This window comes from Ochlerotatus camptorhynchus, unplaced genomic scaffold (assembly GCF_037179485.1).
Source record: "Ochlerotatus camptorhynchus isolate MF236.1 unplaced genomic scaffold, CSIRO-AGI_Acam_v1.1 ptg000098l, whole genome shotgun sequence".
Taxonomy (NCBI): Eukaryota; Metazoa; Arthropoda; class Insecta; order Diptera; family Culicidae; genus Ochlerotatus; species Ochlerotatus camptorhynchus.
In genome coordinates, this window is record NW_027040588.1 from 781,093 (window position 1) to 804,781 (window position 23,689).

A 23,689-nucleotide genomic window follows, 5' to 3' on the forward strand; every position below is an offset into this window, starting at 1 on the left:
CTGTTTCCCGTTTAGTGCAGGCATCTCATACACGTTAGTGTATACTCGTTTAGAATTCAAAACCTTGAAAGAATAGAAAATATAAGGTAAAAACGTAATTTTAAGAGTTTGAGAAATACCAAAATGGACTCTTGAGGCCATTACAGGGTAAACATACATAGTTGATTGAGCAAACGAGGTATTTTCACGAGATAAGATATCGAGAAAGTTATAAAATCGTCGTACTCTTTTAGATACATATATCGTCGGTCACATGTTCTTTTTCCATAAATGCTATTCAGTATTTTTCAAGAAAAGTTGGTTTTAAAGTTTACCTCCCACTCATATACCATTGGAAAATTTAAAAATCTGTACATGAAAACCAAGCCGTTTTTTTATGTGGTAATACGGCTTTCAAAAGCTAACGTTTGGTAGATACAAGATTTAACACGAACGACGAAATTTATTGTTATAACCAGTTAAAATAATAACTTACTCTGCTTCTGCACACCGGTCTCACTGCAACGTGACTGATGAGAAACTGATTTTGTCCCGATGATTTTAGTTTTAGAAAATTAGACAAAATCTGTTTACGTAGTTTGTCGTTGTATTTTAAGAAGCATTTCAATCGAACGCATCCACATGCCCGTTTTACTCTTCGTGCTGGAGCTACTGTACCATCCATCCGAGTGTATTTCAAGCCTCTTTCCTTTCTGTTCCGGCGAATTTTCCATGCAGCGATTTTTGTTTGTTTGCGTTTAGCATTAAACTTGACTAGTTCGCCGGCTTCATCGGACGCTTCAACATGATTTTCAGAAAATGTTGCAATGGTTGAAAGTGGACGGCGTGGTATTTCCAGAAGTTTCCCTTTGCGGCAAACTATAAAGTTATTCTTCATAAGTGATTTTTTCAAGGATAGGGCATAGAACAAATCTTACCAAGGTAGGTTTAATGATATATTATGGAATAAAAAAGTATAAATGACTCTCCAAAATAAATTATTACCACAAACCAATATCAACTACATTTATAAGTGAATATAAAACTTACCAAGCGTCTCATTCTCGTCATCAGATTCTTGGTTATGTTTGATGTTGTTTTCCTTAGTATAATTGTTCTCGTCTAAGATCTCTTTGTCCGATTCACTGTCGCTCATAATAGATTGCAAGTGGAAAGGCTGAAAATATTCCATAAGGGAATGCTACGTGAGGCCTTCCACGTCAGCATTCTCTTCAAATTCTTCGTCCTCAGCCTCGTCATCAATTAATTCAAACATTGGGTCTACAAGATTTTGAATATCCTGCGCGTGATTCTCGTTTAGCGAAGCGGTCAATTTTCTCATGGTCATAGGAGCACCTGGTGATGGATTCTTCTGACATTGTATTATGCATCCAACGTTGGATTCGTCAGCTGTCGGACATTCGGTGGGCGGTTCTTGAACTTTCGAAGCATCCTCGGTCTCCTCATTAATTAAGGCAATCATTGGGACTACAGAATTTTGAATACCCTGTGCTAGATTCTCGTTTAACGAAGCGGTAAATTTTCTTATTGGAGCATCTCGTAATGGATTCTTCCGGTATTGGATTCCACATCCAACGTTGGTTTCGTCCGCTGACGAACATCCGACGAGTGATTCTTTGGCATCCGGAGCGGATTCAATGAAACCAGGTTTCTGAGCTACCTGCGTGCAGTTCCATGAACTGACAGGATTGAAGGTTGAATTTTGTCGCTTCATTGCTAAATCAATCGGCACGTTCTTCTCCACCCGTCGAGTCACTGTTAAATCGACAGGTTGGTCGATGATCAGCTCAATCATGGGGGACGGTTCCGGTAATGTATGCTCCGATTGTATGCTTACCGTGGATGAAAGATCCAACGGACCAGAGTTGGTTAAATCCAGTGGTTCATTTTCGAAACTTCTTTTCCGGCTTGTGTCGGGGGTCGAAGTAGGGCAGCGGAATGATACATTATTATAATCTAGCATCTGCGTTTCGTCTGTTTTCACAATAACATATGCAGCTACAGATGGTACTCTGGATACAGAGCTGGATGCCGTCAGTTCTGACGCTCCTGTAAGTAGATAAATATTATTTCAAAATTGAACATCATTGCCGTCTATGCCAAAGCTGCGATGTGATTTTCTGTGCCGAGGAGCATGTTCCATAGGAATACAATAATTTTATAAAACTATAATCGAACACTTTGTAATGACACGACTATCAAAAAAGAAAAAGACTAAGTCAAATTGTGTTGAGTGAATCCGTGATAATATTATGGATTCACCAGGAAACGGACAAGAAGGAGACACTATAAAAGAACGTCAGAATGACCACCAATATCTAGGCAGCGCACATAAATGTAAAAAAAAAACACTAACTTAACAACAGTTCAATGCCAGAAAGATCCATGTTTGCGTGGTACAGGAAATTCTTTAAATGATTTGTTTTGTTGCTGTGTCACTTCGACGACTGTGACAAACAATCATCTCAAACAGCTGAGGGCGTAAAAACCATCATGTGTCAAACATGACACAGAATGCTTTTGCGACTTTAGCTGAAGCAAAGGGCGTATTGTGCAATTGGGGGCAATTGCTTTTATGCCATTTAATTTTTTTGTTTAATCTGATTTATTATCATTCTTTTTAGGGAAGCAGATTAATACGGTAAATAGTTCAATAAATTATGAATACAATGTTAGCATAAACTCATTTATGTTGTTTTGGTTTTTATGCCGTTTTCAAATGTTACGCCTGATATATTCGTGAAATTCGAAGAAACATGAAACATGGTTCTTAGTTTCCGTTAAATTGTCGAAAAATAGTGGCAGGTAGTGCTCGTGAGTGATGTGTAGTTTTGGCTATTGGCATACTACTTGGTAGGATATAGCAGATGGCACAGTTTAACGTAAAACGCAGCCATCCACCCCACCGAAACTTGCAAAACCTGCCACCAGATGAACGAACAACTGCCCGTTGGGAGGCCAGAGGGGTGGCGATAGAGTTGGCCATTTTGAATGGACGATAACGGGCACGACAAACTGGCGAAAAATGACCAATGGCCGACAACTTGGAGCAGTGACCCACCGACTCACTCAACTTCCAAATATAAAACTACCAGCTAAAACGGTTGATCATAGCAAGCTAGCTAGATTTGGACAGTGAACGAACTTGTAAAAAGTTTGGGATGTCAAGCATAACACTTTTCGAAAGTGAAAATTAATAGTGGAAACTATAGATAACAGCGAAAAGTGTGAGGAGAGAGTGACGGATAGAAGGACAGCCGTACCCCGCTGTATTTAGTAAAGATCCACTGTACAGTGTGAAGTTCCGGAAGATTACCTTGTCCCTGCCTGCCGGCCCAAGTGCGTCGCCAACTCGTAGGCTCAAGACGTGTAACCCGGTGATCGCCATCGCCACCTCGTAAAACTATAGCAAGCGAGCGAAGGACAGGAGAAACAAAGAGGAAGTAGAGAGGAAGCGAACGACGACCGAAGACAAGCGGTCGATGATCGAAGATACGTGGTGCCCCGACGAAGATAGAAGGTTAGATAGATTAAAAGAAAGTGGAAGAAGAAGGGAGTGAGTAAGGAAACACAAGACGGAGAATAAAAGTTGTGTCAGGAAAGAGGCATAAATCTTTGAACTTGAATAGCGAAGTGCATGTGGAGTTTTTTCTGTGTGTCAAGTGTGATCATTTCCTGCCCCGTGTAATTGCAATCGGTAAGCGGCCTGCTGGAGTCCCAGAAGCGCACCTGACTGAGGTGGTCGAGACTTACATCTGTAAAGTTCTCGTAACTTTTCAGAACTTCCAAGCAATTTCAAGAACTTCGTAGAAATTCTAAGCCTCTACACATCGTCCCCGTTCCGGAAACATTGATATTCTTGGGTGTTTCACAGTTTTCCACAAACCGGAAGTCGCCATCTTGGAATTTAGAAAACCGGAACCGTGAATAATGCTATCATAAGGTAGATTAGTTGATAATCTGACAACTTTGTAGAACAATCCAGAACTCTATCTATCGATCCTCAAAAGTAATAAATAATTTCTCGATGAGCATTTCAAAAGGTCCTATCTGCTTTGATACATTATCTTCATCGACTTCACGCTCGTTGGACCACATAGTTTGATAAAGGAGGTTATAATTTAGCGTCATAAACGTCAAATACAACAGGGAAAGGTTTTGCTACTGAGTTATTAATGGAAGAAAAAGTCGATGAAGAGAATCGATCGATGCAGATAGGATATTTTGAATTGTTTCTCTAAAATTTGAGATGCGCCCTTCACTTATCGACGTAACTTTAGCTGCGTCGTTCGTTCAACGAAGTTACTAGCGACACCCAGCGGTGGAAACCGGCAACTATTGTGTGGTCATAATTTGGATAATTGATGGACTCACAGCTAAATATGTAGAACATCCCAATGTTCTATCTAGCCATCTTATGCATTTATTTTCAATGGAAACAGGTGAGGTGCGTTAAAGTCAACCTCGGTCTTTCGATCCAAGATGTGACCAGAAGGTACAACGCCAACTTTCAAACGGTGCGGAACATCATTGCCAGGGAAGGATACAAGTCGTACAAAGCCAGTAAACATCCGAACCGGTACATGAAGCAGTATTCCGTGGCCAAAAAGCGTGCAACCGACCGTGTTTTCACGAAACACAAGGGCTGCACTTTGATCGATGACGAAACATACGTCAAACTCGATTTTAAGCAGCTTCCCGGTCAAAAGTTTTACATCGCGACTGGACGTAGCGATGTGCCGGGAAGATTCAAGTTTGTGTTTGCCGACAAGCTCACGAAGAAGGCCATGATTTGGCAAGATATTTGCAGTTGTGGCCTGAAAACGGAACCATTCGTCACATCCTCGACGATGACATCCCAAGTTTACATCGAAGAATGCCTGAAAAAGCGTGTATTGCCGTTCATCCGCAAGCTGCTACTACTCCAAGGTGGTTCTGGAGTGGTATGTTGCCAACAAGATCGATTTTGTCCCCAAGCTAATGAATCGTCCGAATTACCCGGAATTTCGACCAATCGAAAAATACTGGACAATTTCAAAGCGGCGACTTCGACGCAGCGAAGGGGCAGTCAAGTACATCCAGCAAATGCGGGCAAAAAGGAAGAAATGCACTGATTCCGTGTCCGTTTCCACAGTGCGGGCGCTGATGGGCTCCATCAAGAGGAAGGTTCGAGATTTCGTTCGAACTGGAGAAATGTAACCATCTAATGTTGTAACTTTGAAGTTTTATTAAAAGTACTATACAGCAACTATTAATGGACTTTTTAAATTTATTGAATCATGAATAACAGGTCTTTTTGTGCGTACCAATTAACTTTTAGTCAGCCTTTATTAGGGTGTTCAACACAGGTGAGGCTGGCGAGCTGTATGTTGTTTGGAACTAGGAAGATGCGCTTGTGGGCTGCAGCTCGCTGCTTGCGAGTAGCATTTCGTTGTGTACTGGATAACAATGTTCAACACCACGAGACGAAAGCACTGCTGCTGCTGCTGCTGATGACGACCGACCAGACACCACCACATACGGTGATGGAATTCGATTTTGAAATCTGTGTTAGGGAAAGCGCTTTTTGCAGGCAATCGGTGATAATTTTGATCACCATTGAACAGTTGGACACCTATCGAAAATTGATACGGCGTTCATTTTAGCGGATTTGTAGAAAAAATTCCAATCGATTGGCTTGTTTAGAATTAAAATCTAGATGACAGAATTATAAGTGGTCATAACCTGACCACTTTTCGTAACGCGGTTGATTTTGGTTTTTTGAAATTGCACCTCTAATATGTAGCCGAAAGACGTAATTCTAAGTAACAAAACTTAAATTGTAATACGAACATGGGTTCTTAATTAGGCTGTTGGACACAGTTTTACGAAGTTGTGTTCATTTATTTGTCAAAGTAGTGATGCATGCTCCTCAGATATGAATTCGAGTTCATTCTTTTAATAAAATTTGACAGGGGGTGGGGCTGTGATGACTCGTAATAAATGGAAACGCAGCACAAATCTCCCGTATTTTTCAGTTCATGAACCCGAATTCATCGGTGCACTGTGTTCTCGTCAATATGTTTGTTTGGATATCATTATAACATACTCATACCACTGTCAAATTAAAAAAACTCTTTTAATTGCTTATAGTTTATCAAATGGCCGTCATGATGGCTGACCATTGCTACACTTCACCAAACGTGGGGAACAATTTTTTTTATATAATTACTTCTTATATTGATGCTCTTGAAGATTGATTGAGAAAATCTAACCTTCCTGTAATTTACCACAAACAATAAGATTCCACTTGGACGTGTTGGCAGAACGCTGACAAAACTAGCCAGAGAGCAGTTCCACGTCAAATGACGAATCGGAAAAGCTCGACCTTCTCCGATTTGCATAAAACAATGCATATTTTTTCAACAACTTGCCCTTTTTTGATGTTGTATTTTTTTTTTTCAAAAATGAAGTCTGTAATTTTTAAATAAGTCGTATCACGAAAACGTCAATTTTGATCAAAATGATGTCTGAAACTGAACATTTTTCTCAAAATTACTTTAATTTTCAAAACAGCTTGGTCTCGTACGTCGAATCGATAAAAAGTGACGTTTTAGTGCTAAAATTTATTAAAAATATCAAATACGCCATTTTGAAAAAAAAAAATACAAGATCCAAAATGGCCGATTTTATGCAAAATTGTGAATGATTGTCGACAACGCGCATAATGCACATGCAAATCGGAAAAGATCAAGTCTTGAATTATTTTTTTTTATCCTATGATTCCTGAAACTGGTCCAGATTCATTGTTTGTCACAAGCAATCGAATACAAAGGAATATAAAAGCAAACCTTCGAACTACAGACAAACATTGCCCAGTCGTTCAATAAAATAGGATAACATTTTATCGCGATTGCATTGCTCGTTGATTGAGAAATCCTGTTTCTGAATATCCTCTCCCTTTGCTTTTCATTACCGTACTGTGTGTTCGTGGTTCTACCTCCAAAATCCTTAATCCACTTATTTTATTAACTGACGACTCTCACATTCACTGCAGCTGCCGGCTTCAGGGTCGGAAATCCTTTTGCGAAAATCCCGACACTGAGCAGAAAAATCACCCGTAAATTGTACACTCATTTACATCAAAGTAAATAATTTATTGCCTGGCTTCGCCTTTCTCCTTCCGCCGTGCGATCACGGCCGAATCCCACTGTAAGTACAGAGATACACATCCGGTAGCCTGCTCATGTGTGTTGACGCCTCCGCCTCCGCGTTGTTGGTGGGATGCATGTTGGGAAGACATAAAATTTAATTAAAAACTTTTTAATTACACCCATATTCGCGGGTGCAGTCTGCGTGGCTCATCCTAGAAGGCGTCGCGTTGAAATATTCCTGTGGTTACTTTGATTACATTCATTCGGATGCGATTGTTTTGCTTTTGGGTTTGATTTCTAAAAATGTCATCCTGCCTAAGTGTCGACCTTTTATGACGGGTAGTCATTACATTTAATCAGTGGCCCTGGCCCTGGATTACGCTGACTGCCGGTGTCCATTAAGTCATCGATTCATTAGCAGGATTTCCGCTCACAAGCAGGCATCATAAATAAAATCGCCTCAACAACAGTGATGGGCTATTTTTCACTGATTACTACCTTTTACTCCCACTCTCTTTTTAGTTCGGAGACAATGAACGATTACCGTTATGGTGCGGTTGAATTTATATTATATAGGAACCAGACGAGAGAGTGCACTTACACGTCGATGCAATCATCGTTCATATTGTGGGTGGAAGGATGGTAATGGCCACAAATATGGCCAACGGTCGTTCATTAGCACAACAATAGAGCATAGAGCCAGACAGGACTTCCGGGGAATTGTTGCTTTCATACGCACCACCATCCAGGATTAATGTGACAATAAATGCACACCGTTCGGGGGTCATTAACAGACGAAGGAAGATCGATACATGTAATCAATTTACCTTTGTAGGCTGAACGTGGGAAAGGCTTTCAAGAAGCTTTAAAGTGAGGAAGTCTTCCTCTTCCTTATGGGTTTGTAAATTTCCACTATAATGTCTGCAGCCCTGACCAGGGGTTGAATACAAGAGCGAACATTCTGAGCTTGAGTACACAACAAACAATTTGTATTGATTAAAAGCTGAAGAATCATATTTTTGTCTGAATAAGCCCTTATACTGCTTCCAACTAACTCGTGGTCATAACAGATCGATAGAAGCAAATTGGTTACGATCTCGTCTCAAACCTGAATTTATCCACCTATGGTGAGAGCGGACCCTTTTCGCTAACTTAAATTCCGCGTTCAGAGTGTTTATTTATTTATTGATTAGTAAATCATCTGACAAAATAGTCTTAATGAATATCTCAATTAAGTTCAATTACAAAATTGAGGCGTGGATATACCAAAATCGAACGTGGATTCAACCGATGCAAACAAACGAACCATTGTAGATATAGGCTGGTAATAACCATACAGAGTACGATGAAATCCCGGCTGCATCAGAGACCGCTGAAGCACGGAAGTCTAGGAGCGATAGAAGATAGGAGCAATCGATGTCACCGTTGAGTAATTTAACGACAATCGTAACTTGTTGTAATTTTCGTCCTCGATCAAGCGTTTCAAGACCAAGCATACGGCATCTATCAGGATAAAGCTCGATTCAAAGTAAATCTGGCCGCACGGTTTAATACACCACCGCACCCCTGGTGGTTGGAACAAAAAATATTTGACAGGCATTTGTTGATGTTTTATTGACGAAGAAATTGGTGAAAAGTTTTTTTCGATTGATCGACGCTTCCCGAAATTACGGATCATGGAACTTGAGAAACGAAAATTAATTGTGTACAAACATCTAGAGAACCCTTCGTGGTCTGCCTCAAAAATAGCAAAAGTGTTAAAATTCCCAAAGTCAACGATGAGTCTTGTAATCAAACGTTACAAGGATACTCTGAGTGTGGATAGAGCACAGTGCATCTATCATAAAAGTGGCAATAGGGACTAAGAGCTGAGGAGAAAGGTGTTGAGGTACGTCAAAAGCAACCCAGGTGTCTCCATCAGTGCGGTAAAACTTCAAACTCAAACGGAAATAAACCACGAAAATGAGAAAGGCAACCTTTTATTATCAACACACCATGGATTAATCATTTAAGCTTCGTTAACATCTTCAATTGAGTCATGAAAGGTTCATTGTCAAACGAGAAACCCCTTCTTGTCGTTTGATTCATTAGTCATTTACATGCAATTGAAAACAAACCTGCCTCCTTCATTGACTCAGCTTGTGGTAGTGAACCATGAAATCGGTTCATTCGCTGTCAAATTTACATAAATGAACAGCGTCACGATAGTTGACAACAGGTCCGACTATGTAAACTGTCATCTCTTTCATCCCTATATGTCGTCAAAAGAAGCTTCGAGTTTGACGTCATATGTGATGCTGTGTAAGTAAATCCGAAGAATGAAAGAAACATGAAATACATTTTGTCAAACCTGTATTTCATTCATTGACGCAAAGCAGTACACAAGAAACGAAAACAAAAACAATCGTATCAAAACAAAACGTCGATTTGCAAGCAGCTGAAAGTTAATATTTTTTTGTATGAGAATTTCGTTCGAAACGAAATACAGAATAGGGGGGGTAATATAATACTGATTCTTCTATTAATTCTCCTCACATTTTCAAATTACGGCAGAGAGCAATTATAAATCCGTTTCGTTTCGTCTGGCAAAGTTTTGCACACATTTATCCCAAATGATACTGCGTACTGTAGTGCTCCAAAATTACCGAAGGTATGATGTGGAACTTGTGGATCACTCCAGGATTTGCATGCAGAGCACCATTAAAAGCGATAAAACCATGCATCTGACATTGCGAGTGTTGCGAAGATTTCATCCAGCCAGAAATACATGCTGTGTTACGGATCCTGTTTTCTTGCTCTGCACTAACTGTTGGATAACGCGGATAAATTGAGGAGATAACAGTAAAGGAGAGTGTCCATACTTGATTCGAGGGGAGACTTGACCCTCATGATGGTTGTTTTGGCCTAGAAGCTTTTGTAAACAAAGACTTCTCTCGATGATGCCTAGGAATTCGAGACACTCCCACGCAAACCAACATAACACCTGGGTTGGGGGCAGTCTTTCCCTACCCAATGGTTATGTGGGTTTACGTGGGTGAGTTTTTAGTTTCTGGAAATCATCTAGAGAAGGCATTGTTTTCAAAAACTGTTAGGCCCTTTTTCCAGTTCTACAGAAATAAACAAAACTTTTTAGCATTGGCTACGCATCTCATGAAAGTGGATCAAGTATAGCCACCTACCTCTACAATTGTCATCACCATTTCTTAATAAATCGATTTTTTATGAATGGCCTTATTTGAATTATTGAAAAAATAACGACATTGAATTCCTTTTGGGTGAAGTGAGTTAGTCTGTCAGTGTACATAATTTTCAAATTGTCTACATGTAATTTAATCTTTCAAGAATGGTGAAGTGGTTACTAACTGAAGAATAAATTAATTAAATGAACATAATAAGGAAGAGTTCACGAGCTATAGGAAAAGTGCTCACTGGTAAGGTGGTTGGTTTTTATGTGTTGATTATTGCCTGGGTGCCTATATGCTATAGCCATAAAGATTGAATAATTCTAGATAGAACTGGAAAAGGGCCTAACAACTTTTATCAACAATACCTTCTCTACATGTTTTTTAGAAAATCAGACTTGCCCACGTAAACCAACATAACTTTCGGGTAGGGAAAGACTGCCCCTGTCTGGTGGTTATTTTGGTTTGCGTGAGCGTGTCTTAAATTCCTAGTCATCATTGAGAGAAGTCATCGTGTACAACAGGTGCTAGGCCCTTATTCTATTTGAATATATGTCCTTATTATCACTAATCATAGAAAAACAATTAATCCCTCCATTTATGTGGCGGGTGGTGCCGTCCACCCACCTCTATTTTTCTGTTGTCTTTCAACCAATTGAGCCAAGAAACAGTTGAAACAAAGCAATTGATGAAAAATAAAAAATAAGAAAATCAGTTGATTCCGAAGATGCCGTCCTCAATAGTCGGCCAATGAATCCTTCCAATTGTATAGAGTAGGGATTATTTGTTCATAAACCTCCCGGTTTAGCTTTATCAGTAGGATGTTTTCCAATGTGCCCTCGCCTAATGTGGACCGATGGGGTGAAAGAACCAGTGTTAGAGCGCTGAACGCCCTTTCAACCATTGACTGCGTCGCTGGTACAGACATTACCACTGCAGCAACAGCAGATAGCTCACGGTGACTAGTCTTACGGTTCATCCAATGTTGCCACACGTTGTATGACGTAGGTTGACGTTGTTCCGCCTCAAGAGCCTTAACCTGTTGCTGGAATGTGGAGTTTGAAGATGAAGCAACCAATGTTCCACCAAACATTTCCGTGATAAAATCATCCTTTTCGTTGGTTTCACTGTTGTCATTAGCCGAGGTAGTCGGTTCAACGGAATCGATTTCCAGCCGTTTGATGCGTTCCCATGTTTGAAAAATAAATCTCTGTATATTTAGGAAAAAAAATTTATGAACTCTGATGTGCCTGGTATAAACTGTACCGTTTTATTTATTGTTACCTGTATATGTTCCTTTTCGGCAATGGTGAATATTTTTGAATTTATGAAAGAAAGCCGCGGGTCCAGATATAATGCCATTTTAAACGCCATAGAGCCTTTGAGGTTTGTGAGTCTCCTTGTCAGCGATTCGACCAAAACTTTGGAAAACGGATTGTTTTCCAGCTGTCTCACCTCGCGTATTGTCATCAACCATTCAAGATAAAAATCGTTAAGTGACATGTGAGCTTCTTGGAATTTTTTTGTGCAAACGAATAATGGCCTGAATGCTTCAACATATTGCTCGACGAATTCCCAGTTGGATGAAAGATCTGTTATAAATAATGATGATGATTTGTGTTATCGTTATTTCTTTTGTAGAGTTCTAAATTTATCTTACATAGCTCAGGGAACTCCTGTCCCAGTTGGACAAAGAAGGATTTCTGCTCTAAAAAACTATCGAGCATCTTGAATATCCCACCCCATCTTGTCTGGCACCAAACTGGAGGATATGTGGCGTTGTGGTAATCGAAATTCGTTTTGTATTTCACGTTTTTACAGCGTTTGGCAACCTCAGTAACTTGCTTCACGTTAGGGTGGCTTTTATCCACGACATCGAGGATGGCCAGCTGTAGGGTGTGTACAGCACATCTCACCAGGTTTAAGTTCTCTCGTGCCTGGTCATGGAACTCATTTGTAATCTTCTCGGCCATTTCCTCAGCAATGCTGTTTGATGCTTCGTCGTCTTCTTCAGTCAACATAGGAATCAATGATGCCTCAAACTCATCCTTGAGCTGCCTGACACAAGCAAGCATGTTGGCTCCATTGTCGACCGTTATCGCAAAAATTTGATCAAGCTTGAGACCATATCGAGCCAGTATTTCGAGAACTTTTGATTTCAAAAAACCAGCAGTTTGACGGTCCTTGACCTCGATCATACCTATAGCAAATATGTTCTCAAAAAAAGTGTCAAAAATAATTATAGATCTTCTCACCTAGTGTTCTGGTTACAATTGTGTCACCCACAGCGAATTGCACTCCAATCCCCAGAACATGATGGTTAAGTCGAGAGGCTGAGTCGATCATTAAGCATAACAGTCTGGTTTTCATTTCGATTGCCATGGTTGTCCGGATTTTAGATGCTGCTTGCTCAATGTGTACTGTTGCGTTTGATCGGTTCAGCTTGATTCCCACAGCTGCTTCTAAGGGATCCAGTAGCTGTCTAAGGCCTTCCCACTGGAAACACGACAGTGGAAGATGATGGTAGGTTACGAGTTTTATGGCTGAATCCACGAGCAACTGTTTGTCAATTGGAACTGATTTTTTAGGGATAATTCGAGGTTTTTTCTTCGGCGTTGCATGTTCACTTATCAAACCGTGCTCTTTAGCCAGGTTTGTGTGACGAGTCCGAAAATGACGGATAAAGTTTCCGGCATCGTATTTTGATTGGATGTATGTGCACTTGTTGTTTCCTTCAATCCGGCAGTACACCCGTTCTCCGTCTTTTTGCACGAATTGGGCTGTGATTTCGGCAAAACTTTTAGAATTTTCAGTTTTTCTTTTTTGGCTTTCCATTCTTGGGATTCTACTTTGAACCAAATCTTAACGTTTAGCACTACCACGCGAAGATCAATTGAATCGTGATCAGTAAGTCAATTGATAGACTTGCCTTTTCATTTGACAAGAGTAAAACTCGATGAACTGTATGAATGGTGGTTCGAATGAATGAGGGTTCATTCAATTGAACAAAATAAAGACAGCGAAAAGCAACCCGCATGAATGAAGCACACCCATCTGTCAAATCGATTCATTGACATTGATGGTTCTGATGAATAGAAGAGTTATCAGAATCGACTGATTGTTCATGTTTGCTCGGATTCAAATGAATGATTTGAAAATTTGCAGCACTGGTCTCCATACGTGATTTGGCAAAGAAATACGATTCCAACTTTTCCACCGTGCGTAACATCCTTTCAAGAGAAGGATATAAGTCTTTTTGTGCCAGTAAACATCCGAATCGCTCCCTGAAACAAAATTTAGTGGCTAAAAAGCGAGCACGATTACTATAAGAACGAGTTTTGACGAAATTTGATGGCTGTATTTTAATGGATGACGAAACATGTCAAAATGGATTATAAACAAATCCCCGGACGAAATTTTTACCTGGAAACTGGTCGTGGGGATGTCCCTTCCAGGTATAAATTTGTTTTTGCTGATAAGTTTGCTCGGAAACTATTCATTTGGCAAGGAATCTGCAGTTGTGGCCTTAAAACCAAGATTTTCATCACATCTCACACAATGTCGTCGAAGGTTTACATTAAAGAGTGTCTGAAAAAGCGAATTTTACGCTTCATTCGGCAACACAAGACCAACGTTATGTTTTGGCATGATCTAGCCAGTTGCCACTACTCTAAGGAGGTACTAGAATGGTATGCTGCAAACAATGTTAATTTCGTCGCCAAAGAGATCAATCCTCCGAATTGCCCTGAGTTCAGACCGATCGAAAAATATTGGGCAATTGTCAAGCGAAAACTAGCATCATCATCATCATCATCATCATCATCATCATCATCATCATCATCATCATCATCATCATCATCATCATCATCATCATCATCATCATCATCATCATCATCATCATCATCATCATCATCATCATCATCATCATCATCATCATCATCATCATTGTTGCGTGAACAAACGAGATTTATTTCCGATTTTATAACCCGTTTCAGAATGGTGAGGGAGGGTTAAAAAATTCCTTTAATGACAAATTCAATACAAGAATTCATTAGGTTTAAGTGGATGTCCTAATTGTAAGTGCCATATCTTTTAATTTAGATTTAGGCTTTAGGAATAAGGATAATTAATTGTAAACAGCTTCAATGCATGATCATAGTTGATAGTTATACATATTACTCACGTTTAGTATCTTTTTAGCCTTCGCAACTTGTTCAGCTATTCGTACCGCTAGTAGGAGGCCTTTGCCTACAATGTTCAAATTTAGGTTAGTTTTTCACACTATTTTCACATTACAAATTTACCTGTTATATTAGAGTACAATTATCCGGAATTTCTTGCTAACGAATCACTTTCTTTTTAACTATAAGTATTACTAGTTTCAAAATCAAAAAATTAGAATTATAATAATTTCAATGAAAAAACTAACCAGAAAATCTCACCGTGACTTTTGTTCACTTTTTCTTCTGTTTTCTTTTTTACTTACGGTTGGGCGCTTCGTCATTGACGATGACAGTTGATGACATCTTTAAGTCGGATGCAAGGTTGCTAAATAGAAGGAGGTTCGTCACACTCCGTAGGGGTGTAACACTCCCCCACAGTACGCCGCTGGTGTTGAAGTGGCTTACTTCCTTCTGAACCGACGTCCAGAATAGCGATCTTGATCGCTGGTCGCTCCAGCAGTCCGTGCTCCGTTTGCACGGTTACTCGTCTCACCTGTCCGTCGCTGGAGCGAACGACCTTCACAATGCGACCCCTCGGCCAGCAGTTCCTTGGAAGATTGTTGTCCGCGATCAAGGCCAACTCCCCTTCTTCGATGGGCTTCGTAGGTTGGAACCATTTCGTCCTCCGGGTTAGGGTCGGCAGGTATTCGGTCACCCATTTCTTCCAGAACTCGTCGGCGTAAAGCTGAGACATCTTCCACGACTGCTTCAGGATAACAGGTCGGTCGTCGAATGCGATCGGGGGCTTGCTTCCATTCGAGCACCCTAACAAGAAATGGTTGGGCGTTAAGGGGGGCTCAGTGTCAGTGTCTAGCGGTATATGGGTGAGTGGTCTTGAGTTGATGATCATCTCGATCTCCATGAGCATTGATCGAAGGATCTCGTCGGTCGGTAGCCGCGGAGGGTTGAACTCATACAGGATCTTCTTGACTGCCTGCACTAATCGCTCCCAACAGCCTCCGAAATGCGGAGCAGCCGGTGGATTAAACGTCCACTTGGTTTTCGGCCCGACGAAGGTGGTCATTAGTTTCTCCTCGTCGACATTCTTCGAAGCTTCACGTAACTCCCGCGAAGCTCCAACGAAATTTGTGCCTCGGTCGCTAATGATCTCGAGCGGGGATCCTCTTCTCGCGATAAAGTTTCGTAGAGCAAGAATACAGGAATCCGTCGTGAGAGAGTGTGCGAGCTCGATGTGAACGCCCCTTGTCGTCAAGCAGGTCAGCAGAACACCCCACCGTTTCTCAACTCGTCTTCCGACTACTACCAACATCGGGCCGAAATAGTCTATTCCGGTGTACGAGAACGGTCGCTGAAACGCCGCTAGGCGTGCGGGAGGAAGGTTTCCCATGGCAGGGGGCTGCGGATTTACTCGGCGTACCTTGCAATGTTGACAATTTTTGCGGACACGGTTGTACTCTGATCGAAGCCGGGGAATGAAGTATTTCAGCCTTACTTCGTTCATCACCGTTTGGTGGTTTTGGTGACGGTACTTGTTGTGATAATCGGCGATCACCAAATCGGTTACGTGATGACGCTTCGGAAGCAGGATCGGATTCTTGACGGTTTCATCTACCCACTCACAAGCTTCGATCCGTCCGCGCATCCGTAGTACACCGTGTGCGTCGATGGCCGGGCTAAGCTTGTATAACAGGCTGGTCTTCGGGATGATGCGTTCCCAGGGCTGTTTGTCCCAATCCACGTGGCTTAGCATTTGAACCTCGTCCGGATAGGCTTGCCGTTGCACTTGACGGTAGATGGTTTGTTCGGCACTATTCAGTTCCTCTTGCGTAAGCGGTCCTAGCTCGACGGGTATCTGGTTGGTTCGATTCTGGAGGTTCGTGATGAATCGGTGAACATATGCGACCGTTCTCAACAGCCGCTTCCATTTGGAGAAACGCTCGAAGCACACCAGCGGTTCCGTGATCATGTGATGAAGAACACTGGGACGAATCTCTTCTGCAGTCGTCCCCGGATCTCCGCCTTCACCTGGCCATTCGGTTTCCGGTTTCCATAGGAAGTCTGGTCCGCGGAACCAGCGACTTGTAGGTTGTAAGTCCGGCAGCCTCTGCCACTTCGTTCCGTCATCAGCCACATTCGATCTCGTAGACACCCATCTCCACTCATCCCCTCCAGTGCTTTCCAGCAGCTCACTGATCCTGAACGCTACGAATTGGCTATAGCGTCGGTGATCGGATCGTATCCAGCATACCACATCGCGGGAGTCCGTCCAGAATATTCGGCGTGAAATCTTGATCCGGTGTGAGCCTGCAATGCTGTCTGCCAAACGCGCTCCGACTACAGCAGCTTGTAGTTCTAATCGTGGAATTGAGAGGAATTTCAACGGTGCTACCCGTGTTTTCGATCCGACCATGGCGCATTCTATCACTCCAGCTTCTTCGAATCTAAAGTATGCCACGGCAGCTATTCCATTTTCGCTTGCATCGCAGAAGACGTGCAGCTGAACAGTGTTTGTGGCTTCAGCAGTCGTGATGTATCGATAACACCGAGGAACGCTCACCTTACGTACGTCAGGCAACACTGCGATCCAAATCATCCACTTCTCCGCCAGCTTTCCAGTGACTTCATCGTCCCAAGCACACCCAGAGCGCCAAATTTCTTGAAGGAGAATTTTCAAATACATCAAGAAATTGGCGATAAGTCCCATTGGATCATATATCGCCATCAGCGTCCGTAACACTTCCCGCTTCGAGGGCATTCTGACTCCGGACAACAGCTCCGCATCATGTTTTGGTGATATCCTGAACGTGAACGTGTCGGTGGCGGTGTCCCACCACATTCCAAGCACCTTCTCCGTTGCCATCTCCGTACATAGGCTCATGTTTTTCTCCGTGGTGGTGCCCTCCTGCAAGGACGTCGTGACTTTGCTTGAATTCGATAACCAGTTACGAATCTCGAAGCCTCCTTGAGAATGCACGAAACGCACTTCATTGGCTAGCTGCACGGCTTCCTCCTCGGTCTCCACACTGGATAGCATGTCGTCGACATAGTGTTCGTACTTGATGCACTCAACCGCTCGAGGGAACTGCTCCATGAACCTATCTGCGTTCAGGTTCTTCACATAGTGCGCGGAACTTGGAGAACACGCTGCGCCGAACGTCATAACATTCACTACGTACACGTCCGGATCTTCATTGGGTTTTCCGCTGCTCCACAGGATCATTTGACTTCGCTGGTCTTGCAGCCTCATCAGCACTTGGAAAAACATTTCGCGGATATCCCCAACTACGGCGATACGGAATTCACGGAATTTGAACAGAACTGTAAGCAGCGCTACCAGTTGATCCGGTCCCGTAAGAAGTAACGAGTTGAGGGACACGCCGTTCACCTTTGCAGCTGCGTCGAAAACGATCCGTATCTTCCCAGGTTTGTTCGGGTTAGTGACCGGGAAGATCGGCAGATACCAATCGTTCGGATGCTTTTCCGCCTTCTCAGCCGCTGAAAGCTTTCGAATGTACCCCTTTTCTTCGTACTCTGACATCTTAGCACGTATTGCTGCTGCTAGTTCGGGATCCCGTCTCATCCTCTTCTTCAAGCATGCTAGACGCTTCAACGCCATTGCTCGGTTGTCGGGCAATTGCACCTTATCGTACCGCCACAACAGGCCAGTCTCATAGCGGTTCCCTTTCAGGTGTGTTTCGGTGGATAGAATCTTCAGCGCTCGTTCTTCGTCCTTCGAAACTAGTGGTTTGGACGATCCAGAGATTCCCAGCGACTCAATCGAGAAATACTCCTTCAAAGCGCCGTTCAGGTCCTTATCCATTTCCGTACTACACGGGCAAATGTGAAAGCTGTGGTAGCCGCTGTAACCTGTATTTGCTGCTCCAGATATCATCGAACACGGTCCGCACACGAGCCAACCGAGACGGGTCTTCGTTGCGACCGGTCCGTTCACGTTTCCTTCGGTGCTTCTCAACGCGTGACCGAGGCGGCAATTGTCCATCCCAATCAGGATTCTTGGAGACACGCTTTCGTAGGATTTGACTGGCAATCCCTTCAGGTAGTTGTATTTGGCTGCCAATTGTTGTACTGACACCGACTGCTTCGGTAGAGAAAGGTTCCGTACCGTGTGAACCTTCGGGAGTTCGTAGACCTTGCTGGCGTCGTGTGTTCCGGAAATCTTCAGCGTTAGCTTCATCGATTCCTTTTCCTCCCTTTGTTGACCTCCCGTCCAGTTGAGGCACAATGGATGCGATGTTCCTTCAAGATCCAGTTCCTTCGCCAGGCTGTGCTCCATAAATGTAGCCGACGACCCATCGTCAAGAAAGGCGAAGGTTTTCACAGACTTCCCTTTTCCGTAGATGATCACAGGCACATATCGAAACAGAACCTTCCCAGCCGTATTCGAATGAGTGTTACAGCTCTGCGATGATGAATTTCCGCTCGTAGACGCCGTCGGTTCCGAAACTGCGGGCTTGTTGTACCGTTTGTCGTCATGCAACAATTTGCTATGCATAAACAAACAACCATTCTTTCCGCATGCTGTTTTAACGTGACAGGCGCCGAAATGCTTCCGCAAACACTTTCGACACAACTTCTGCTCCTTTACAACTGTCCAACGGGCTCCGATGTCCATGTTGAGGAATTTACGACACGTCTCTGGACCGCTGCATTCCTCCAGACATACAGCGCAACCTTTCGGAACTGGTAGCGAACGAGTCTTCGTGGCGAGTTCTTCGGTGGGGTTGCTATCCGAGTGTACGTTGAGGTAGTTATCCTCCTTTCGACCACGTCTCTCCGATTTCGGGACACCGATGGATGGAATCGTGACTACGCTGGCTGCTTCCACCAACTTTCCAAGCCAATCTCCAAAGTCCGACAAGGTGACCCTATCCAGCGTGTGCCAGTGAGACGCCCAGTTGAGCCTTACAGCAGGTGGCAATCTTTCCGTCAACTCTTGCAGTAAAGCTACGTTGCACAAATAATCGTCGAGACCCGCTGCCTTGATGGTGGCACAGACGTTTTGAACAGCAACTCCAAAATCGATCAATGTGTTCAGCTTTTCTGCTTTCGGTGGTGGCATCTCCCGAATCTTGCTAACCAGCGAATGCACGATGATCTCGGGCCTTCCAAACAGCGTGCTCAGTGTAGTGATAACACCTGGCAAGTTTGAAGGATGCAGCAGTCGACAACGCACTGCTTCCAAAGCTCTTCCTTTAAGACATCGTTGAAGCCGTAGAAGATTTTCTTGGTCGATGTACCCACAGATTCGAGTAGAGTTCTCGTAGCTTGCGAAGAATAGGGGCCACTCTTCAGGATTTCCTGTGAAGCTCGGAAGTTCCTTACTAACAGCTTGGCGCGCTGAAACCTGGCTTTGGTTGAGTGTAGAGACACCACACAGATTGCTCCGATTGCACGGTTGAAACGCGTTCGCCTGAGGGTTGAGTCCGGAAGCACCTTGAGCTGCATCTCCGTCGAACCGTCCACACCTTTGAAGAATCTGACTTTTCTCCTCCAAATGTCTCCTTTCTAACGCTTGCTTCTCCTCAAGCAACTGCAGCTCCTGTGCCAGAACATCTCCCGCTTGGTTGGAACCGTTCACATGAACTTGCGGAACCGGATTGCCCGTTGAGCTCGCTGTTGGACCTTCTCCGAATGCGTCCACTATTCGCTGACGAGCCTCCAGCGAGCTCCGTATACGTCGCTCGGTATCCTCTATTTCCTGCTCGTATTTTTCCCGTTGCTCTCTGAGGGCCCTGTAACGTTGCTCGTCTTTCTCCTTCATGACCCGTTCAAACTCCTTCAGCTGGTTATTCAACTTCTTCTGCATCGCCGCTAGCTGGCGTTGAAGACCGTCGTCCGGACCAAGCTCGTGTAGCTTCGTTTTTGTTGCCTTTGCTGTAGCTCCGGTGGTGGATGACGTTGAACTTCCGGCTGGGACTTGAACTGCTGCTCCGGCTTCGGTGCAACTATCGCAGCTCCAATCACGGTCCTGGACACCATCGTCAACTTTCACACACGCGAAGTGATACCACTTTCCGCACACATCACACGCTACCATCCGACTATCATCCGGCTTCTTGCAGATTTCACAGCTGACATCCGCGGGTGGATTGTTTGCAGGAGAAGTTCCCCGCTTCTGACCGTCACCCTTTTTCGACATTCTGACCGACTCACCGACCGACTACCGACTTTGCCTCCCGATCGCGTAAACGAATTTTTTAAATTGTTGCGTGAACAAACGAGATTTATTTCCGATTTTATAACCCGTTTCAGAATGGTGAGGGAGGGTTAAAAAATTCCTTTAATGACAAATTCAATACAAGAATTCATTAGGTTTAAGTGGATGTCCTAATTGTAAGTGCCATATCTTTTAATTTAGATTTAGGCTTTAGGAATAAGGATAATTAATTGTAAACAGCTTCAATGCATGATCATAGTTGATAGTTATACATATTACTCACGTTTAGTATCTTTTTAGCCTTCGCAACTTGTTCAGCTATTCGTACCGCTAGTAGGAGGCCTTTGCCTACAATGTTCAAATTTAGGTTAGTTTTTCACACTATTTTCACATTACAAATTTACCTGTTATATTAGAGTACAATTATCCGGAATTTCTTGCTAACGAATCACTTTCTTTTTAACTATAAGTATTACTAGTTTCAAAATCAAAAAATTAGAATTATAATAATTTCAATGAAAAAACTAACCAGAAAATCTCACCGTGACTTTTGTTCACTTTTTCTTCTGTTTTCTTTTTTACTTACGGTTGGGCGCTTCGTCATTGACGATGACAGTTGATGACATCTTTAAGTCGGATGCAAGGTTGCTAAATAGAAGGAGGTTCGTCACACTCCGCAGGGGTGTAACAATCATCATCATCATCATCATCATCATCATCATCATCATCATCATCATCATCATCATCATCATCATCATCATCATCATCATCATCATCATCATCATCATCATCATCATCATCATCATCATCATCATCATCATCATCATCATCATCATCATCATCATCATCATCATCATCATCATCATCATTACCTCAACTACATGCTACATGCGTACCCCAACTACAAGGACGGGTCAAGATCAAGATCTGGATTCGGAATGGGAATCGCTGGTGACATTTCCCCAATGAGTAGAAGTCTGCCAAAATAATGTTCGGTGTTCTTGGCAGAAGCAGTGGCTATTCTTCATGTGGTCACGGTTTCTGCGGATCGTCCAATTCTGATCCTGTCGGACTCCCACAATGTTATTTAGGCTCTTTCGTCGGAGGTCCCGGTGCACCCCTGGCATAGGGCATCCTGATGGTTGCGGGAACTGTGGGACCCCAGGAATTATCGAGGCGGACAACCTAGCCGGGTCAGGCCCATCAGGTCTTCGGTACTCACGCAAGGTGCCCTTGCAGGACGTGAAGAAATGAATCGCTTACACAGTGCGGGCCACGGAATGGTCCCGTGCCAGACTTCCGTTTATTAGGAAGATCAAGGGCGACATCGGAAAGTGGACGGAACTTGTGAACCTACGAGACCAGAGGAGTTTTCCCAGCCTCCGAGACACGCCCTAATATCACGGGATTTCAGCGGAGAACCCTTCAGGAAAACCTGTGAAATTTGCCATATTCCTTCGACGGTGGAGCACGTGTTATGCGTACTGGACACTCCTCACATTTTCGATGAAGATTTTAGATGAAGTCAACGAAAGTTCCTGTGGATAAACTATAGCCTACGGCTAAAAATCTCATTCCGCAGTTCCGCATGATTTCGGTGGCGATTTTCAGTGGATGTCAACAGAGTTAGTTAACGTTTTTGGTTGAGATTTTGAACGCTGCCATCCTAAGTAACAATTAGGGTTGTATGATGGTTCTGTAGACCATAATTTGGACTTATCTAATGGTTTTTAACCTCGATAAAACTTGCAATGCTGCTAGGGACCGGAAGAACTCAATTCTCGATCACGCACATTCGAATGTCATTGCGATAGTTAAGATATGATAACAGACAAGCAGACATAACTGTAAGAATCGTCCTGGTCGTTGACGGCCGGGTGTTTTCTCACCTGTCGAGAGAAGTTCGTGTCCAGGCTATTTGTTGGGGAAGGAATTTCAGTTTATTAGCCAGCGGTTCCCTCAGCAAAAGACGACACGAACTGACCACTTTTTTGGACAATAATTTCAACGAGATTAACTGTTTTTTTTTTTATTTTATTGAGGAAAACTTCTTACAAACTTGGAGACAAGTCAACTAACTTTTTCACTCTGAACAAATGTTTCACTCTTTTTTCACACCCGCTTGCTTCGATGGTTATTTTGTTGCTATGGTTACGCTCAGGGGTGGCCTGACGGTTGGCGGCGCGACGACTGCGATACCCGAGTAGAAAAGTTCGGACTGGCAGTGTTAGCAACATTCTCCGGGCCAGGAACCGAGCTGATTGCCTGGAGCAGCACAACCTTGCTTACAGGTCTTTTGTAGGTCGACTTTGATGTCCGCACTGCAACTGTTCTCACCTTTCCATCCGGTCCTTGGTAGATCTTCTCTACAACTCCTTTCGGCCAGCTTCCTCGGTGTAGCGATTCGTCCACTATCATCACTAGATCACCGATGTGATAATCGTGGTAATTCCTGCTGTCCGGCCACTTGCGGCTTCTGATCAACTCCGGACGGAACGAGGCTATCCACCTGCGCCAGAAACGATCCGCGTAAATCTGAGAATGCTTGTAGGCAGCACGACAGTTAAGATCTCGTTCATCAAAGTTATGGTCGAACTGGATTGAATTGTTTCGGCCGAGCAGCAACATGTTTGGAGTTATCGGTTCAGGGTCCAGGGGGTCATCCGGAACGTGTGTCAAAGGTCTGTTGTTTACGGTGTTCATTGCCTCGCATAAAGCAGTACGCAGCACCAAGTCCGTAGGGTGCCTATCCCGTAACATTGCACGAAGGGCAGTCTTCACAGAGCGTACTAAAGGGTGATACGGTCAAAATTTGGTCAAGGGAAAACGCGTGTAAATCGGTGAAATCGTTTATTTAAAAAATCAAATTAAATTTCTTTTTCAACTTCAATTAGTATAAAATTCAGGAAAAATATTCAGTTAGGCTTCCGCTTTTCCAAATCCGAATTGCCGGGCCTTACGCTTGACCCCTGCCATCAGATTTTGTACAGCCACCTTGTCCACCTTCTTCGC

The 23,689-nt window shown here is 43.2% G+C and overlaps 1 protein-coding gene across 1 annotated transcript; it reads right to left on the minus strand.

Moving 5' to 3' along the window:
* Positions 1–1,180: 1,180 nt before the first annotated feature.
* LOC135698891 (uncharacterized) lies at positions 1,181–20,659 on the minus strand. Its single transcript, XM_065219034.1, has 2 exons — positions 14,944–20,659; positions 1,181–2,049 (listed from the first exon to the last, which is right to left on the minus strand). The coding sequence occupies exons 1-2, from the start codon at positions 20,657–20,659 to the stop codon at positions 1,181–1,183; spliced, it is 6,585 nt and encodes a 2,194-aa protein (XP_065075106.1).
* Positions 20,660–23,689: the final 3,030 nt, after the last annotated feature.